Here is a 16,596-nt window from a genome sequence, read left to right as displayed (position 1 = left end):
TAGAAAGGTCTGTGCTTATTGTTTAACATTTTAAGGACTCAAAGGCATTTGAAAAACAGTCTGAAAACAGACTGTTTTCTTAATGCAACCACCTGCATATTTATATTTATCTTTTGGTTAAAAAAATCATCAAGAGCTAAGGCAGGAATGGGCAGCAGTTTCTGTGCATTTTGGAAGAAGGCACCCTCAGTTCAAGTGATAACTGATATAGTACTTATTATTTGTTAGCTGTTAATGTCAAGGCTATGGTTTTTCCAGAGTCATGTACGGATGTGAGAGTTGGACCGTGAAGAAAGCTGACCACCGAAGAACTGATGGTTTAGAACTGTGCTGCTGAAGAAGACTCTTACAAGTCCCTTGAACTGCAAGGAGATCCAACCAGTCCATTCTAAAGGAGACTAGTCCTGGGTGTTCATTGGAAGGACTGGTGCTGAAGGTGAAATTCCAATACTTTGGCTACCTCATGCAAGGAGCTGACTCATTGGAAAAGACCCTGATGCTGGGAGGGATTGGGGGCAGGAAGAGAAGGGGACGACAGAGGATGAAATGGCTGGATGGTATGGCTGGATGGTATCACTGACTCAATGCACATGAGTTTGGGTGAACTCTGGGAGTTGGTGAGGGACAAGGAGGCCTGGCGTGCTGCAATTCATGGGGCTGCAAAGAGTCGGACACGACTGAGCGACTGAACTGAACTGAACTGAATGTCATGACAACAAAGAGATTCCTTTTCAATTAAAAGTGCCTCAATAGCATGGCTCATGGGCAACTTATGTCCCAGAGGTATACTGAATCTCAACCTCACATTTCATTTCACATTATTTTGAAATATTACACATTTCAAATTTACATAGATGATACAGCTCCTAATAATTTCTGTTCATTTCTAAAGTATATTGTGAAAATCAAATGGGACAATTATTATAAAAGCATCTTGTCAAACTATAAAGCAATATACACATGTAAAGGGGTTATGAGAACAATAACTAAAGAGAATGCAGAAGTCAGTAAAGTTTTAGCAGCACTGAAATCACAGGTTGGATGAGTAAAAGTGTTCATCGCACTGAAGAGTACAGAAGATATGATTTTAATTTTGTATTTATTTTTTTTTTAAAAAAGGGGTCTGCAAGGATAATAGAGAATGACCAACCAGAAATATGCCAACCTTCAACTTTACCCTAAAGTTTAACGTAAAAAAAAATTATATTCTTAAATCCATTTACTATTAAAAAATGGGGGGTGGGGCAGGGTTACAATAACTGAACGTAGGAAAGCATACTAGCAGAGGCAGACTGGTCTTCTGTGAGTGAGTGAAGTTGCTCAGTCGTGTCTGACTCTCTGCGACCCCATGGACTGTAGCCTACTAGGCTCCTCCGTCCATGGAATTTCCCAGGCAAGAACACAGAAGTGCGTTGCCATTTCCTTCTCCAGGAGATTTTCCCGAAGTAGGGCCTGAAGTTGGGTCTCCCGCACTGTAGGCAGACGCTCTACACCGTCTGCACCACCAGGGAAGTCCACTTTTTATTTCTGGACCATGGACAAGCGCAGTGGTCCCCAACTAAGTCTGATAAGCAAGCATCACCTGCGGCAGCTATATAAGCACAAATTCTTGGGCACCTGGACTTACAAAGTTAGAATTTGGGGGAGATGGAGTTGACCTGGAATTGACATTTCTAATATACATCTGAACTCACTAAAATGTTTTTAATATCTGTACTTATGAATATTATCCTGAGTCCAAATTTGAGGTTTCGGGTACAGAAATAGATTATTATTTACTTATAGGAAGTCCCTGCACTGGTTTCTCATGCCCTAATTTCCTCTCTGCAGGGTAACACAATGAGAACCAGTTGTCATTCTATATGTGGTCAACATTATATGTGAGGAATCTTTAAAAATATGAATCTGTAAGGTTATATAGGAGAAGGACAGCTGTCCCCCTTCTCTTCTCTAAGAGAGGGAGAGAGATCTTATCCCTTTAATGTAAACAAGTTCATCTTGAGAAGGATCTTGGGTTCTTATGCTTTGGAAAGTGATCTATGTCAGAGGAAGGTAAGACTCATGTCTCCAGCTTTACAGCCCCTAAAACATCGCCATGGAGTTGGGTCCCAAAGCCCCTCTCCCTGTCCCCAATCCTGGAAAACATAATGGCACACCTCTGGGGAGGTTAATCTCTCTGCAGGTAAATCTATCTAGTCAAAATTTAACTTCTCAGGCTTATCTTTTAGCTCAGTCCCACATTCCAGTAAAAGTGCTCAGAAAGCTCTAACTGTGCTTTAAAACATAAAAATATTTTTTATGCTTTAAAGAGTTTTTATATTTTATATAAAATATCTTTTATATGCTTTAAAACATAAAAACATTTTCTCTGTAGTCTCATACTCTTATAATTGGGGATGTATGAGATAATCTGGGCCTGATGTTTATTTTTCTCTTTGGTTATAAATTTCTGAACCAGTTAATCAAAGTAAGATGGGAATTTTTTTTAAAGTTCCATCTGTAATTCAAATAATGTATGGCAGTACTTAAAATATACGGATACTGTTTTCAAGTTTATAAATAGGCCACTATGAACAACAGCATGAGTATCCTGTCCTATGCCCAAGTGAACTGCCTTTGTAACAATGCTTTTAAAACAACCACCACTACAACTTTTAATAGATAGGAAGTAGGAATTTTACTGCCTGACTGTTGTCATTCTAAGACCTATGAAAATGACTTTTGGTAGCTCAAATCCTAGCCAGGTAATGTTTCAAACAAAACTCTAAGACCACATCTCACTAAACCGTTTCATAAAATTCTCACTGTCAGGAAAATACTCAAGACAAATAATTCCATGTGGACTTGTACATCCAGCACTGAAGATGGGTCTGAAGGGCATAATGTGAGAATGGTGAAGTCATGGAAGTTCAGCCCTGGATGACATCCAGAGGCTTTCTGCTCTAGCTTTCTACACCAAGATAATCAATGATACAAAGGAACAGTCACATAGAAAGCAACAAAAGCCCACTTCTAAGGAGACAGCAACTGTCCTCACAGTTGCAAAGCACCAGCTCCTGGGGTACTTTGAAAACTATGTTCCAGTTCTCCAGGAGGTCTGGTTGTGCCTCTGCTGAGGCTGTATCCTGTCCCCCTCATTTCTTTGTGCATCCTTGACTCTAAAGCTCTCTGAGCTGATGGAACCTCTGTGTGGTTCCTAGCATCCTTCAAAAACAGAAGAGTGGTTTGCTTCCATTTGCTTGGAACTAGAGTATAGAACGTTCATTTAAGAAATAAAACTCTCCACTACTTTAAAATTATAGACCTATCAGCTTACCAACTTTTCGGAAACAAATGCCAATCTCCTTTTGGACAAACTCAACTGTTGGGTCTACAAAAGGAGCAGAGAGGGTTTGGTAATGGTTATTCTATGACTGATCACTCTTACAGACTGTTTCACTTTGTGGAGAAATCTGTTAAGAATAACATAAAATTCTTCCTTTCTTTTCTTAACTTTTTAGAGTTTGAGGGCAGATTATGGTCCAAGGGGCATAAACTCTATCTAGATCCTTAATAATCCCCTTGAAAAATCATGATTGGTAGAAATGAATAATTAATAGATCTGAAAATAACTTTTGGAGGATCAACACAGGTATGTGTTTCATGCTTATTTTTCTTTTATAGTTTATACACTAATGGTTCACTATCACTTTTGGAAAAACTAGATTCATAAATTACTGTTCCATCCCTGTTGGAAACTCTTATTTTCTTTTTTTTTGGTGGCATGGCATATGGGATGTTAGTTCCCTGACCAGAGGTTGAACCTGTGTCCCCTGCCATGAAAGCACTGAGTCCTAACCACTGGGCCACCAAGGAAGCCCCCCTGAGCTTTATCTGTAGGACTGGGAGAAAGCATGGCTTCAAGTTAAGTCTCCATAATCCCGAAATGTCATTTCTGGGGTGTGTGGTGGGGGGAGTAACTGTCTCCTGGCCTTTAAATGGTTTACAATTAGCAACTCTATAAAACAATTAACTAATTTGTACACATCTTGAAACCAGTTTATCCCGGTACTAGCACCCAAAATTAAGTTGCACAGGTAAACATTCCTTGGTGAATTTTTTCAGTTTAACTTTGAATAAAAGGTGTATAAAATACTGAGAATATAACTGGAGTCATCAAAATATAATTAGGCATTCAGAAACTGCAAGAACAAAGAAAGTATAAACAGAATATAGAACTCAAGCAGGTAATAAAGGAGATTAAGTGAAGAAAGTTAGATGCAACCAGAGGAAGGGTTGCAGACCTCCATTTTCTTAAATCAGTCGAAGTGATTCTGTAAGGTTCTAACATTCACCAAGGAGGCTGAAGCTGTAAAGCCAGCCTCTTCTGAATACGACTGAAAGACCTGAACAGGTTAACAGCTACAACAAGAGGTGTCCATCTGCAGCCAGGCCAATAACACTGAACACATCCTGCGTCTAGATTCTGAGTTATAGTCTAAATATCTAGTCAACAATCAACAGCCCATCTGAGATGGTCACTATAAAGTGCTTAACCTTGACTTATGATGGGGTTTAGGAAATGCTACCCCAAAATATGGCACCTAGGCATATCTAGGATTTTGAACATTTTAAACGGAAGGAATTTGAGAAATGGCAGGTGCAGGAAGAGCTCTCTGGCCTCCCACATCTCCCCTGAACCACGTCATAAGACCCTGGGGTAAGAGGTGCCTTCCTACATCCGGAGGAGAGGAGTAGACATCTCCACAGGTACCAAGAGGGACCCGAGCTAATGAATGAACAGGACTTGCTAACTTTCCTCAGCTCACTACTCTTAGCTCATACCTTTTTGTCCTATCACATTTCCCCACAACTTTCTGCACTTTATCAAATCTACTATAAAAATTCTTTGGGCTTAACTCCTTCTCTGGGTCTTCATTTCCTTATGAAGGCTCCTGTGTCTCATAAAAATTACATTAAATACATTTGTATGCCTTTCCTTTATTAACTGTCTTCTGTCAGTTTAATTTACAGGGCTTCAGTTGGAGAACCTAGGAGTGTTGAGGGAAAAATATATTTTCCTCATTTTAGATGGAGATGAGTCTTTCCCATACTGGGAAGACATAAAATGAAACAGCAAGATGACAATATAAATAAAATCTATATTATACAAATAAAAATGTTAGCTCTGGAATAATAAATATATTGCTTAGTATCTACAAAAGTCTGCATTAGAAATCTGAGAAACTTATCTATTGTCTATTTTAATATATTTAACTGATTTCAGGTTTAACTAGTTAAGTACACTGATAACAGTATTGGGAACTTTAGAGTCACTATAGCTATTTTAATTTATTAGATTTTGAAAAGTTTTTTTAAGTATGAAAAGTACGAATTTGTTAGGAATGTTCGTGTGTCAGGTTTCAGGCACAGCGAATTACTTGAAAGGAAAACAAAATAGATTAAATTTATAAAAGCACCTAAAACAGGACAATTTTGGGGCAATGAGTCTGTTCTCCTGAGGTTAAGCTAATATTGTTTAAAGGTCTTCATGAAAGTGACTGCCTTTATTTCACATAACATTTTATTAGATGTATAAACAAAATGAGATTTGTAAGCTGAGTTGAAACTCAAAAAAAAGTTAGGTTGTAAAATTGGGAGACTTTATTAATTACTTTAAATTTATAACACAAATTTAAGGACAAAGCTATCTTTGGGCATTGAAAACACCCAGTGAAAGGGAGAGCACCTAGGAGCCCATGGCCAAGGTTAAGCTCTCCGGCGGTGCTTTACTGAGTTTCTGCCGTCATTGCTCATGGATCCTAATGGCTTGCAAACGTGCTTTAAAACTTTCCAAGCTCAAAGGTTCAAATTATTCTGCCAATTTCTGATCGCCATCCTCCACTGGCATTTATAACTACATTTTTGTTTATAAACATTTTTTTAGGGAAAAATTTGGCTCCTCTCCAGACCAGGTTTAGGCAGATTTAGGTTTTCCTCTCTGTGGTTCATCTTGCTCTTAGCTCTTCTGAAAGGGTGTGTTTCCTCCCCTACTCAGTAGCAGAGGCTCTGCCCTTGCTCTGCAACAAGGCAGAACTACCCTTCACACACTTGTCTCTCGGTATAGTCTCAAAACTCACTCTAGTGCTATGATTTATCTTTGAGAGAAACGGCATCTATGAAGAGTGGTCTGAACTACAATCCACACAGTCCAAGTATTATTCAAGATATTACTAAAGTCAACCCTGCATAAAAGAGACTGTAAGCAAAATATGTAGAGAATATTTTTATATTCCTGCAATAAAAATTATCTTAAGTAGTAGTGATGATGATAGCCATTTATATTTAGTAAGGACTTAAAATGTGGTTAAATGCAATCCCAATCCCTCTAATGACCTAAAGAGGTAAGTGTGTAAGAAAACTCAGGCACAGAGAGGTTATGTGACTTGCTCTGGAGGACAAGTGACAGAGAGAGCTGGGATGTGAACTCAGATTCTTAACCACTTTGACATTATGCTCTTGGCTTTCACTGGGGGCCACTGTCAATTACTATGAAGTACTGCTGAAGATGTTCTATCTTAAGTACCAATCTTACTTTTTATTTTATCTTGTTTTTCCCTATCTAATTTACTTTAAAAATAAATTATATTGTTGTATCATAAAATAATATTTGGAACAAAGAGGAGTACATATAGAGAAAAAAATGTAAACAAGCAAATGAATACTTGCTAATTTTTAGAACAACAAAATAATGAGTTAGAAATCAAGAGTATGTTTTTCACAAAATCATATAGATCAACACTATCCAATAGAAATATAATATGAATCATATATGTAAATTAAAATTTTCTAGTTAGCTACATGGAAAAAAAAGTAAAATTAATTTTTGTTTTATTTTTATCTCAAATATTCAAATATTATTTCAACATGCAGTCAGTATTATAAAAAGATCAAGATATTTCATATTGTTTTTTTCCCATACTAAGTCTTTAGAATCGAGCATACATCTCAGTATTTACAAGCTACATTTCAAGTGCTCCACGGCCACACCTGACTAGAGGGTACCGTGTTGGATGATGCAGACAGAGATGGATGGGGAGTCACAGACCATCTAGTTTTAGTTGACCTCGCTTGTTTTTTGGCGAGGAATTCAGAGAGACTTACCTGTGGCAAAGTCAGGATGAACACTGGATTCCAGCTCTGCGTCTTTCTCCACTATTCAGACTTCAAAGGAGGAAGCAGACTCACTTCCACAGAGGAGCGCTGTCTCCCTCCCTCATCATCTTCCCACCTGCCACCATCTAGCCTTGTTCTGAGATACACGTCTGCTCACAGGGCTTTCCATTCAGTGACTAAGCCGGGAGCGTTTCCGGAATGGACACTCCACTGGTACCACTGGCTCCTCACTCGAAGAAGAGCACTTTATCTTATTCTGGTGTATACTTTAAAGGATGAACAAGCGCTGACAACTGTTTCCTGCTTCGATTATCTGCTGTGTAACCTGGTTAAATCAGAAAGTTCACTGAGCATGTATTTGAAAAGGATAGAATCAAATCACATTTCTCTGCATTTTTCTCCTTATTTTGTCTTCTCCTTATTTCAAACTCATCTATATAGTTTCATGTTGGTCATGTATGTGAATCATTTTGTCTCCACAAGGAACAACATAAGCTCTCTACTCTTTCAGTTCAGTTCAGTTTAGTTCAGTTGCTCAGTCGTGTCCAACTCTCTGCGACCCCATGGACTGCAGCACGCCAGGCCTCCCTGTCCATCACCAACTCCCGGAGTTCACTCAGTCTCATGTGCATCGAGTCAGTGATGCCATCCAACCATCTTATCCTCTGTCATCCCCTTCTCCTCCTGCCTTCAATCATTCCCAGCATCAGGGTCTTTTCAAATGAGTCAGTTCTTCACATCAGGTGGCCAAAGTATTGGAGTTTCAGCTTGAGCATCTGTCCTTCCAATGTATATTCAGGATTGATTTCCTTTAGGATGGACTGCTTGGGTTTCCTTGCTGTCCAAGGGACTCTCAAGAGTCTTCTCCAACAACACAGTTCAAAAGCACCAATTCTTCAGTGCTCAGGTTTCTTTATAGTTCAGCTCTCACATCCATACATGACTACTGGAAAAACCAAAGCTTTGAGTAGACGGACCTTTGTTGGCAAAGTAATGTCTCTGCTTTTGAATATGCTATCTAGCTTGGTCATAACTTTTCTTCCAAGGAGCAAGCATCTTTTAATTTCACCATCTGCAGTGATTTTGGAGCCTGAAAAAATAAAGTCTGACACTGTTTTCATTGTTTCCCCATCTACTTGCCATGAAGTGATGGGACCAGATGCTATGATCTTAGTTTTCTGAATGTTGAGTTTTAAGGCAACTTTTTCACTCTCCTCTTTCACTTTCATCAAGAGGCTCTTTAGTTCCTCTTTGTTTTCTGCCATAAGGGTGATGCCATCTGCATATCTGAGGTTATTGATATTTCTCTGCATATCCCAGCAATCTTGATTCCAGCTTATGCTTCATCCAGCCCAGCGTTTCTCATGATGTACTCTGCATATAAGTTAAATAAGCAGGGTGACAATATACAGCCTTGATGTACTCCTTTCCCAATCTGGAACCAGTCTGTTGTTCCATGTCTAGTTCTAACTGTTGCTTCCTGACCTGTATACAGATTTCTTAGGAGGCAGGTCAGGTGGTCTGGTATTCCCATCTCTTTCAGAATTTTCCACAGTTTGTGGTGATCCACACAGTCAAAGGCTTTGGCATAGTCAATAAAGCAGAAATAGATGTTTTTCTGGAACTCTCTTGCTTTTTCCATGATCCAGTGGATGTTGGCAATTTGATTGCTGGTTCCTCTGCCTTTTCTAAACTGAACTTAAACATCTGGAAGTTCACAGTTCATGTACTGTTGAAGCATGGCTTGGAGAATTTTGAGCATTACTTTGCTAGTGTGTGAGATGAGTGCAGTTGTGCAGCAGTTTGAATATTCTTTGGCATTGCCTTTCTTTGGGATTGTAATGAAAGCTGACCTTTTCCAGTCCTGTAGCCACTGTTGAGTTTTCCAAATTTGCTGGCATAGTGAGTGCAGCACTTTCACAGCATCATCTTTCAGGATTTGAAATAGCTCAACTGGAATTCCATCACCTCCACTAGCTTTGTTCGTAGTGATGCTTCCCAAGGTCCACTTGACTTCGCATTCCAGGATGTCTGGTTCTAGGTGAGTGATCACACCACTGTGATTATCTGCATTGTGAAGATAATTTTCGTATAGTTCTTCTGTGTATTCTTGCCACCTCTTAATATCTTCTGCTTCTGTTAGGTCCCGAGCATTTCTGTCCTTTATTGTGGCCATCTTTGCATGAAATGTTCCCTTGGCATCTCTAGTTTTCTTGCAGAGACCTCTAGTCTTTCGCATCTTGTTACTCTCCTCTATCTCTTTGCACTGGTCACTGAGGAAGTTTCTGATATCAGATGGTGGACAGAAGGACATGTGCTCATCTTCTCCCGCGAGAACTCCAAAACTACAACTCACTGCTGAACAACCACTGACTGGAGAATGTTGGATCCCACCAAAACGAGATACCCCGCATCCAAGGGCAAAGGAGAAGCCCCAGCAAGATGGCAGGAGGGGCAAAATCACATTGAGAATCAAACCCCTTACCTGCCAGAGATGCTCAGAGGGCTGAAACAAACCTTGTGTGTACCAGGACCCAGAGACTCCACAGAGACTGAGCCAGAACTGTGTTTGAGTGTTTCCGGCAAAGGTACGGGTCAGCAGTGGCCTGTCGCAGGGGCAGGGGCTCTGGGTGCAGAGCATAAGCCCTCTGGGTATGGCATAAGCCCTCTTGGAGGAGGTCGCCATTAACCCCACCACAGAGCCGCCAGAACTTACCCAGGACTGAGTTAACAGACTCTTGGAGGACGCAAACAGAACCTTGTGTGCACCAGGACCCAGGAGAAAGGACCCCGCAAGAGACTGACCCAGACTTGCACGTGAGTGTCCAGGAGTCTCCGGCGGAGGCATGGGTCGACGATGTCTTGCTGCAGGGCTGGGGGCACTGAGTGCACAGTGCGTGCATGGGACCTCCTGAAGGAGGCCACCATTATCTTCATTACCTCCACCATAGTCTGGCCTCAGGTCAAATGCCGTGGGGGAACACTCTCAGGGTATCACTAATTGACTGACCTCATCCAATTTTTATCATCTTATAAGAAATGGATGAAAAGCCTAAGAGATAAGATTAATAACTCAGTTTGTGAATCATTTTTGAAAAAACGTCACAGGCCTGATGAGTTTACTCCCAGTTCTTCTAACCACTGGGAAGACCAGTGGGACCCTGCAGCACTGGGGCTTGTCGCCCACCTATCTTCAGGGACCCTGTGAAGCCAACTCAACTGCAGTATGCTGGACAGTAACTGTGCTTCCTGGAATAGGTTTTCTAAGGTTCTGGCCCAATTATTTGTTTACATGGGAGAATGGAGGCTATCATTAGATTTGATTACTGTTAACAAATCACTGTGATAGCTCAAAAATTTTATTTTTGGAAACAGGAAAAGCCCCTCTTCTTTCCTGTCTTATTATTACAATTACATGAGGTCCTTTCAGTCCTGTCAACATTCTACTGTAATTATAAATAATTATGAAACTATGATTCTAATTGAAAACTATTTTATAACATTGTACGTATGAATTGTTTGTGATTACTGATGCAGAGAGACACGAGAATTGATGTTTTAAAATATAGCTGACTGGTAGCCTGGGCGGCCGCTGGTTCAAAAGCTGGCATTAACTGTGCTTAAGCATCGTGCTGATGACCACCCACCATGGGTTATGGATAGTTTTGCCTAGAGTAAGGTGAGCACTTGCCAAGAGAATCAAGACCTGCTTGATTTTCACCTGCGATTTAAACAAGGACATAAGAACTCTCTGACTACTATAATGAAATTCAGTCAAACCTTGTCTCCGCTCTGCTGGGCGCCTGTGCTTAACACGCCCCATCGAGAGTGGTGCTCCCAAGGTGACAGATGGTGGCTGCCTCAGGAGCCCAGGGACCACGGTGTCATTCCTGAAGGGTCCCAGGGTCTCTCCCATAGTGTATCTGGGCATCTCTTTCTCCCTTAAATGGTGTCACCGTTTGTTGTTTTTTCCCCTGAGCATACTTGATACTCTTCTATTCTTAATTCTAAGGTACTCACTAAATTTCTCATTTCAAAATCATGCAAAATTAAAAACTGCTTTTGAGTTGCATTACGGCCTAATTTCCCCCTGAGATTCCTGTCCTCAATATAAACAGAGATTTCTTGCCATTCTCCATTGGACAGCACAGAGGAAACCCAGAATAACAAAAATAAATTTTGGAATTCTCTCTTCCCATCCTTTATCCTCTCCCCCATTCTCCTGTAATCACGGGGAGAAGGTACAATTTCTCACCAAGTCGCCAGAAAAGAGAAAAGAGAGAAAAAAGGCTTGGAACAACCTATAAAATGGATAAATGGTCCACAAAGAATTTTGTGTTCCTTTATTCTTAGCATTTTGTCTGTTTCTTCCTTAGTCTGTACTTTTGGGATGATTCCCTAAATTCATAAAGCAATATAAACATCATTAGATGCTTAAGGAAGTGCATATGACATTCAATGTAAAAAAGATATCTAGACAGGAGGCCAAGCTCCAGCTAACTGACATTAATTGCCTGTTGCATAATCCTGGGCAAATCAATTAAATTCTATGAAGGTGAAGTTCTTTATCAATAAAGTGTAGTATTATTATCTCCCCTCCCAATCTTATTGTAAGAATCAAATGAAATGATAAATATAAAACTTCTTTGTAACTCGCAAATAATAATAATAATAGTGAATTTCTATTATTATTTTTGAATGCCTTCTATGTGCAAGGTAGCAATTTAAAAGCTTTACATGAAAACTCATTTAACCCTTACACTAATGTTATGAGGTAGCTACTCTTATTATCCTCATTTCACAGAAGAGAAAATGAAGGTACAGAGGCTACATAACCTGTCCAAGATTTTCAAGGTAGTAACTGGGTGAGCGCTGATTTAAACCCAGGCAGCTGGACTTGAGACAGAGCATGTATCTGTGCCTTAATGTCTTCCTATACAAAGCCAAGTTTACAATTATGCAATCTCAGAATAAAATTGGGAAAGCTTGACAATATATTATACAAAGCTCATTTCTCTATAGGACAGTTTTTATCTAATAGTAAGCATAGTTGATGGCATTGGCAAAAATCAATTTAACAGCTGAGTCCAGAGACAGTGGTCTCTCTTATATGCAGGTGGACAGAAACAGTCTTGAAAGCCAACGAGGTACTTAAATGCAAAATCACCCTTTCAGACTTAAAAAGAGAATATACAAGCATTGTGGGTAGCCAGGCAAAAAAGCTGAAATATGTCTAACTGACATGTCACATAGATATATTTATGCTGTATTTAGATAAGCACTTACTAAAACTGTTCACGTGACCATAATTCTGCAATTAAACCAATGGACCAAGTGTAGGTCCAAGTGTAGGCTATAACTGAAGTAAGAAAAATACAAACCGTGGAACTTTTCTTTCATCTCACCTCTAGGTACATCATATCAGCACAAAGATACTGACCACTGACTTTGGTTAACAATGGCAGGGAGTCAGAAAGTTCAGAGGCACAGAACTGTGCCTTAATCACCCACCCATACCTGCTACCTGGAGAAAACCTATTGGCTTCTTTCTCCTTCTCTTTCCATTTCTTTCCCTTGTTGGAATTCTTCCTCAAAGGTGCCCTATAATGATAGCACACAGTCAGCAAGGGGAATGGGACATTTTCTCCTTTAACTCTTCTCTCAAAGAGGGTTTGCTTTTCACCTCGTGAAGTGCTTACCCCAGATTCACGAACTTCCGCTTGATTTTTCCTCCTCGTACCACCAATGAACTGGATGCCCTTAGTGACTTGGGACCTTTGGCACCATCTAGGATACAGACATATGTAAAAAAAGGATTATTATCATGTTTCCTGTTACTATCATTTTTAAAAAGCTATTGTCAAAAGTCACTGCATCTCTGTAGCTAAGGGTTTGCCTCAATTCCTAACTGTAAAAGAAAATAATGGATGCCTTTTATAAGGAAACAGGATACAGCTATGTTGAGGAACACTCAGTTAAACCAGGAGAGGGCCTGTTATACAGAAGCCCAATTCTAAAATCAACAGAATTTTAGCTTCAAATAAAGTGGAATGAAAAAATAAGCAAGAATAAACACTATCAAATCACCCTTTACATTCAAAGCAGGGGCCAAATGACTTTCTTTTGTTCGTTCTCTGGCTCCAACTATGCTTCAAATGTCTGGGCTGGGTCCTCCACGCCTTTCTTGCTTTGGGTTTTTAAACGCTTTCTGACAGGAACGCAGCCACTTCCCTTCTATGTCCCAAGTTCAGTGAAGAATGTCACCCCTGAGAGTCTGGGAGATTCAGGGAGAAAGTGAGAGTCAAAGCTTCTCCTTCTGGTCTGCCCCTTGCTAATGGCTTGCGGCCAGCACTGGGACAGAGGAGACAGACATGGGGGAGACGGCTCAAGCAGGAGCTCAGCTATAAAACATTTACAACTTTGCAAGGTCTTTTTTAGAAGTTGGCTTGGAGCACAGCTTGGCTGGCCTCCCTTGATGTGGAAGACTCCAAAACCTCCTCAGTGTTTCGAACTGAATGATCCTTACTTATCTTGAGTCATGCTGGCATTCAAAAGCACAGCAGCTGCTGGGGGGTGGGGACACCTGAGATGATGCCAGAAACCGATCAGAGGAAAGACTCTGCCAATGGAATTCAATGTCAGCTGCAGGAACAAGATCGCACCAGTGGCACTTACTCCACCTTGGACAAGGTAGAAACTGCTGTGACTACCTGGAACCATATCACGATGGATGCTGTTTGGCATTATATTTCAGCACATCCAGTTATCTGAGATCATTAACAAAGGGTAACTTAACTTTGATGCATATTTGTGTATGAAAACTGCTTTTTCTCAATTGTCTGTGGGTGTCTATCTTTTTAAAATTTAAAAGAAAATCCAGCAACTTTGTGGCATGGAATATAGTTCTCCTAAGAAAGTATTCAGTTAATCTTCTGGGTTAATTTTGCTTATGCTTTTTGTCTATTTCAGGAGAAATTTCTAAATACATATCACTTACAAACAGTTCTCATTTAGAAGTTTCTTTTCAAAGTTTTGAAGATGCACAGGATGTTGAAAAACATTCTAAGGATTTTTAGCAATGAGCTTTTCATAGTTTTAATGATACTCTGATTACAATAATCAATAATTTTGAAATGTACATAATGAAATAGAAAAGTCAGAAATATGTCCAAGTCAAAATCCACTTCTAGCCTCAAATATTCATTATGACTATTTGCATCATTACTCTTTGGGTAACAGAATTAAACAGCCACAGATGTGACATATTCACCTAAAGAAAATCTACAGACATGGCACAAACTCGTTCTAAGGTGATTTTGCAAATAGACATTAAAAAAGCAGGACTGCAGTTTTCCTAACAGAAGTCAAAGAAAAGAAAATACTATATTCTTCCAAATCCATTCTAGAGCAACTTTTATGGCTAGGACTGTGTGAATTTAAAAGGAGACTGATTTATTATTTTTGGAAACAAAGGTGGCTGGAAGATGTTTCAGTGAGTGGTGTGAGGACCAGATGAGACGATGTACATGGCAACACTCTACAACCTGTTAGCGTGGCAATTATTTGGACATCTTGGGATTAAAAGCCTGATTCTGCCCATCACAGAGCCTGCTGCCAGGCAACCTTACATCATTGTCTCATACATTTGCCAAAGTGTGTTCCAAGGCACACTTAAATGAATGCTTTCAAAAGGCCGAAGAGGCAAGATTAAGTAATAAAGCACTTCTCCAGTTTAAATCAATCAAACCCATCTTTAATGTACATTAGAAATTCTAGTCCATATAAAAACCAACACTGGATTGGTATGACTTCAGGAAAAGTAAAAGAATTTTGAGTTTTGTCTGTTTGCTTATTTAGCTGTATCTGAAATTTCCACTAGGCTTTTTGAAATCTCTCCATTATCACTTTCCTGAGCAATCAGAGGTCCAAGTCTTCACACTGGATGCCATAGCTTTAAGCTTTGGCAAACTGGTCTTCATTTTCAAAGGTAATAACTGATCTTCTGAGCTAAATACTAAACCATTGCTGGGACTGTATTCTTCTTATTCTCACTGCAACAAGACGCTTGATTACCTCTTCTTTTATTATGTTGTTGCTTAGCTGCTCAGTTGTGTCCAACTCTTTGTGACCCCATGGACTGCAGCAGACTAGGCTTCCCTGTCGTTCACCATCTCCCACAGTTTGCTCAAACTCATGTCCATTGAGTCAATGATGCCATCTAACAATCTCATCCTCTGTAACCCTCTTCTGCCCTCGATCTTTCCCAGCATCAAGGACTCCCAAGTCTACCTCCCAGCCCTGTCTTCTCTCTTGAGCTCAAGTCCTCTTCTACTAGAAATGAGTTAATCATCTTTCCCCCATAAAGTTTCTGATTTCCTGATTTCTATTAATGACAGGGACCATGCTTTCTGAGGCCAGCAGCCCTGTGATCAGTTTCAACCTCCTCACTCTCTTCCCCCTCTATCTAGTCAGCTTACTTTCAGTGGTTCTCATATCATTCTTTCTTTTCCCTAAATGGAAAGGAAATTCTCCTTTCCCTAAATGGAGTTAGATATTTATCATATATCCAGTTGTAATGGGAGTCTTTCTGTCCTAGTTTCCACTGAGGTCCCACAATTTAACAAAATGGTGACTTGCGAATGCAGTACAATGCAGTACAATTTAGAAAATACCCTACTTCAATTACATGTTCAATAATAGCAGAGATTCAGACTAAGGATTGCAATCAACTACAGCTATTAACTTAATTATTACCTTGTGGTACCTTGGTAGACTAAAAGTAATGGTATATTACTTTTAAAAAAAATCTAGAAAAATGGCAACTAATGACTAAGACAATTTCAGAGTTTATTCAACAATATTGAGTGGAAGGAAACATATGTCTAGACTAGGAGTCAGCAAGCTTTCTCTGTAAAAGGCCAGAATGTAATTATTTTAGGCTGTGGGCAACTGACTCTATCACAGCTACTCACTCTGCTACTGTAGTATGAAAACAGTATGGAACTGTATGACTGTGGTTGTATTCCGAAAAAGCTTTATTTATAAAAACAGGTGGAGGCTGGATTTGGTTTGATGACCTCTGTTCCAGAAGACCTGTACTGATTATCTAGAGAGACATACTTATTAATTCATCCAAGAAACTTATGGATATAAACTACATGCCATACTTCTTACTGGGGACCACGAATACAAAGATGAATGCGATGAATGAGAAAACCCTGTCTCACACTTGAAAACTAGATTAGACTTATTACACACAGAGTGACAGAAGCAGAAGTAAGAGTGCGAAAATTTCTGTGGGGATCAAAGAGAATAATTAACTCTACCTGGGAAGCGGGACAGGTACAAAGGGTCCACTAAAGGAGGTGAAATTAAGAGGAGCTTTGAAGAAAGTCCACAGTCTACTGGAGGGGCATGTTAGGTATGAACTTAAACATGAAG

The 16,596-nt window shown here is 39.8% G+C and overlaps 1 protein-coding gene across 16 annotated transcripts in view; it reads right to left on the bottom strand.

Moving 5' to 3' along the window:
* PPP1R9A (protein phosphatase 1 regulatory subunit 9A) overlaps window positions 1–16,596 on the bottom strand; it is a 349,172-nt gene that overhangs the window by 12,608 nt on the left and 319,968 nt on the right. For 12 of the 16 annotated variants that reach the window (XM_040260454.1, XM_040260457.1, XM_040260466.1 and 9 more), the window contains 2 exons: window positions 12,855–12,942; window positions 12,673–12,756 (listed from right to left, as the gene is read on the bottom strand). The exons of the other annotated variants lie outside the window; for them this stretch is intronic. In XM_040260454.1, coding sequence (XP_040116388.1) covers window positions 12,673–12,756; window positions 12,855–12,942 — 172 coding nt within the window. The remainder of the gene's footprint in view (window positions 1–12,672; window positions 12,757–12,854; window positions 12,943–16,596) is intronic. 16 annotated transcript variants of the gene reach the window in all.

This window comes from Oryx dammah, unplaced genomic scaffold (assembly GCF_014754425.2).
Source record: "Oryx dammah isolate SB20612 unplaced genomic scaffold, SCBI_Odam_1.1 HiC_scaffold_18, whole genome shotgun sequence".
Lineage (NCBI taxonomy): Eukaryota > Metazoa > Chordata > Mammalia > Artiodactyla > Bovidae > Oryx > Oryx dammah.
This window is presented reverse-complemented; position numbering and strand designations above follow the sequence as displayed.